Source organism: Mustelus asterias, chromosome 15 (assembly GCF_964213995.1).
Source record: "Mustelus asterias chromosome 15, sMusAst1.hap1.1, whole genome shotgun sequence".
In the NCBI taxonomy this organism is placed as follows: Eukaryota; Metazoa; Chordata; class Chondrichthyes; order Carcharhiniformes; family Triakidae; genus Mustelus; species Mustelus asterias.
In genome coordinates, this window is record NC_135815.1 from 97,394,545 (window position 1) to 97,398,256 (window position 3,712).

The window sequence follows — 3,712 nt, forward strand, 5'->3', positions numbered from 1 at the left end:
GTGGATGGATCCCAGCAGAGTCAGTGGATCCCAGCAGGTTCCCAGTAGGTGGATCTCAGCAGAGTGGGTGGATCCATTGGGTATCTGGTGGGTGGATCCCAGCAGGGGTGGATCCCAGCAGGGGGTAGATCCAGTGGGTGGATCCCAGCAGGTGAGGATCCCAAGAGGGGGCGGATCCCAGCAGGGGGCGGGTCCAGGGGCGGGTCCCAGCAGGGGGGGGCGGATCCAGTGGATCCCAGCCGGTGGGGGGTGGATCCCCGGCTCTGCGTGCCGCGCTGCCCGGGTGCAGGGAGCGGGAGCCGGGCTGCCCCGGGGCCAATGGCGGCGGCGCTGCGGAACGGCCGCGCGGGGTGGCGGGAGCGGGAGACAGGCCGGCCCGGCCCGGGGCTGGGAGCGGGAGCGGGCCCTGCGGAACGGCTGCACCCCGCCGCACCGGTAAGAACCCCAGCCCCCCCTCACCCCATTCCTCAGTCCCCCCTCACCCCATTCCCTCAGTCCCCCCTCACCCCATTCCCTCAGTCCCCCCTCACCCCATTCCCTCAGTCACTCTGTTCCTCACTCCGTGTCCCCTCCCTGCCTCAGCCCCTCACTGTCACCTCACTATCTTACAACCTCACTGTCCCTCAGCTCTTGTCCCCTCATTCCCTCAGCCCCCACTCACTGTCCGTCACTCCGTGTCCCCTCATTGCCTCAGTCCCTCACTGCCTCCCCTCACTCTGCCTGTCCCCTCATTCCACAAACCCTCACTGCCTGTCACTCAGCTCCTGACTCCTCTTCCCTCACTGCCTTCCTGCACTGTCCCTCACTCACTGCCTCCCTGCACTGTCCCCTCACTCACTGCCTCCCTGCACTGTCCCCTCACTCACTCACTGCCTCCCTGCACTGTCCCCTCACTCACTCACTCACTCATTCCTCACTGCCTCCCTGCACTGTCCCCTCACTCACTCACTGCCTCCCTGCACTGTCCCCTCACTCACTCACTGCCTTCCTGCACTGTCCCCTCACTCACTGCCTCCCTGCACTGTCCCCCTCACTCACTGCCTCCCTGCACTGTCCCCTCACTCACTCACTCACTGCCTCCCTGCACTGTCCCCTCACTCACTCACTGCCTCCCTGCACTGTCCCCTCACTCACTCACTGCCTCCCTGCACTGTCCCCTCACTCACTCACTGCCTCCCTGCACTGTCCCCTCACTCACTCACTGCCTCCCTGCACTGTCCCCTCACTCACTCACTGCCTCCCTGCACTGTCCCCTCACTCACTCACTGCCTCCCTGCACTGTCCCCTCACTCACTCACTGCCTCCCTGCACTGTCCCCTCACTCACTCACTGCCTCCCTGCACTGTCCCCTCACTCACTCACTGCCTCCCCTGCACTGTCCCCTCACTCACTCACTGCCTCCCTGCACTGTCCCCTCACTCACTCACTGCCTCCCTGCACTGTCCCCTCACTCACTCACTGCCTCCCTGCACTGTCCCCTCACTCACTCTCTCCCTCAACACTGAATCAGGGTCACTCTCTCCCTGTCACCCTCTCTCTCCCTCAGTCTCTTTCCCTATCACTCTCTCCCCTTCATCAGCACCCCCCCCCCCAACTCCCTCAAACTCTCTCTCCCTTCATCAGTCTCTCTCTACCCACATCAATTTTTCACTCTCCCCCTCTACAATCCTTCACTCTATGAATCTCTCTCCCCCATCAATCTCTCGCTCTGTCTGCTTCACCCCACTATCACTCTCTCCCTCTCCACTATCTCTCTCTCACTCTCTCTCTCTTCCCTCCTTCATCTTTTTTACATTTTTATATCTATCTATTATATATGATTGCCCTTTCTTTTTAAATGTACTTTATCACACTTGCTTATATTTTTATATATTTTAAAGCACTTTAAAGTCCTGGCAATTCCCTTTCTGCTTGTCACTTTCTCTGCTTCTCTTTCCCTGCTGGAGTTCACTGTTTAATACTCACACCTTCTCCCTTTCTGCTTCATGCTTTCTTAACCAAGCTAGCTACTGTGTTAGTTAACCAAGCTAACCAATGTTTTAGTTAAGCAAGCTTATATTTTTCCACTCAGTTGTAACTTTATTCAGGTGTTTTTAAAAAAAATATTATTTCCTGTGAAATGATCATTTGTTTGTTTGGCACTTTTTGTTAGAATGATTTTTAAACAGATTTGTATTTATTCGGGGTGTGATTGCTAATTGCAAACTTTCTTTCGCAACCAATTTATAAACATTTGTTTCTCTCTCACTCTGCGTTTCGGTGGAACAAACCTATATTTTCTGACACTCAGGTTCTCCTTTCTTTGGGTGCGGTTATAGATTTCTTTGATAGTTGTGTTGTAAATGTTTTATATTTACTTTAATCCTTCTTGTCTATTAACTGTTTGCACATTCAGTCCTACGTGTGTTCGCACACAGTCATTGATTAGACTCCTGCTGATAGGTATCATACCGTAAATGTTCCTTCCTCATTCCATGTTACACTCAGTCCTTTTTAAGTTGTCCAGCACCTGAATAAATGCAGAACTGTCGCTGTGTGGGGTAGGGGAGAGGAAGTTAAAAGTAAGGGCCTTCGTTTTGCTGCAGAAATCTTGTCTGAACTGCTTTAGAGAAGTAGAACTCTCTCTCTCTCTCTCTCTCTGCCTTGGATGTCTCTTCTGTGGGCGAAACAAGCCGTTTCATCAAAGTCGAAACCTTCCAATGAATCACTTGACTGGTTGTGAAAGTAGAACAGGAATGCATCAAAAAGCAAAGGGGAGTGGCGGGCAAGTGGGGGGCGGGGGCTGCGGGGAGGGGCGGGGGGGTGTGGATGTCGCAGGGGGTGTGGACATCGCGGGGGGGGGGGTGGGGGTGTGGACGTCACGGGGGGGGGCGGGGGGTGTGGACGTCACGGGGGGGGGTGTGGACGTCACGGGGGGCGGGGGTGTGGACGTCGCAGGGGGGGGGGCGGGGGGGTAGACGTCGCAGGGGGGGGCGGGGGGGGTGGACGTCGCAGGGGGGGGGCGGGGGGGGTGGACGTCGCAGGGGGGGCGGGGGTGGGTGGACCTCGCAGGGGGGGCGGGGGGGGCGGGGGGGTGGACCTCGCAGGGGGGGCGGGGGGGTGGACCTCGCAGGGGGGGCGGGGGGGGGGGTGGACCTCGCAGGGGGGGCGGGGGGGTGGACCTCGCAGGGGGGGCGGGGGGGGGTGGACCTCGCAGGGGGGGCGGGGGGGGGGTGGACCTCGCAGGGGGGGCGGGGGGGGTGGACCTCGCAGGGGGGGCGGGGGGGGTGGACCTCGCAGGGGGGGCGGGCGGGGGGGGGTGGACCTCGCAGGGGGGCGGGGGGGGGGGGTGGACCTCGCAGGGGGGGCGGGGGGGGTGGACCTCGCAGGGGGGCGGGGGACCTCGCAGGGGGGGGGTGGACCTCGCAGGGGGGGCGGGGGGGTGGACCTCGCAGGGGGGGCGGGGGGTGGACCTCGCAGGGGGGGCAGGGGGTGTGGACCTGGCCGGGGGGGGTGGACCTCGCAGGGGGGGGCGGGGGGTGGACGTCGCAGGGGGGCGGGGGGGTGTGGACGTCGCAGGGGGGCGGGGGGTGTGGACGTCGCAGGGGGGGCGGGGGGTGTGGACGTCGCAGGGGGGCGGGGGTGTGGACCTCGCAGGGGGGGCGGGGGTGTGGACTGTCGCAGGGGGGGGCGGGGGGTGTGTGCATTGCTGGGTGGGCAGGGGGAGTGGGTT

At 61.1% G+C, this 3,712-nt stretch overlaps 1 protein-coding gene across 1 annotated transcript in view; it reads left to right on the forward strand.

The window, feature by feature from the left end:
• The first annotated feature begins 233 nt into the window (after positions 1-233).
• sptlc3 (serine palmitoyltransferase, long chain base subunit 3) overlaps positions 234-3,712 on the forward strand; it is a 105,065-nt gene continuing 101,586 nt past the window's right edge. The window contains exon 1 of the mRNA XM_078230385.1: positions 234-435. Within this exon, the coding sequence (XP_078086511.1) occupies positions 319-435 (117 nt within the window). The 5' untranslated portion in view covers positions 234-318. The remainder of the gene's footprint in view (positions 436-3,712) is intronic.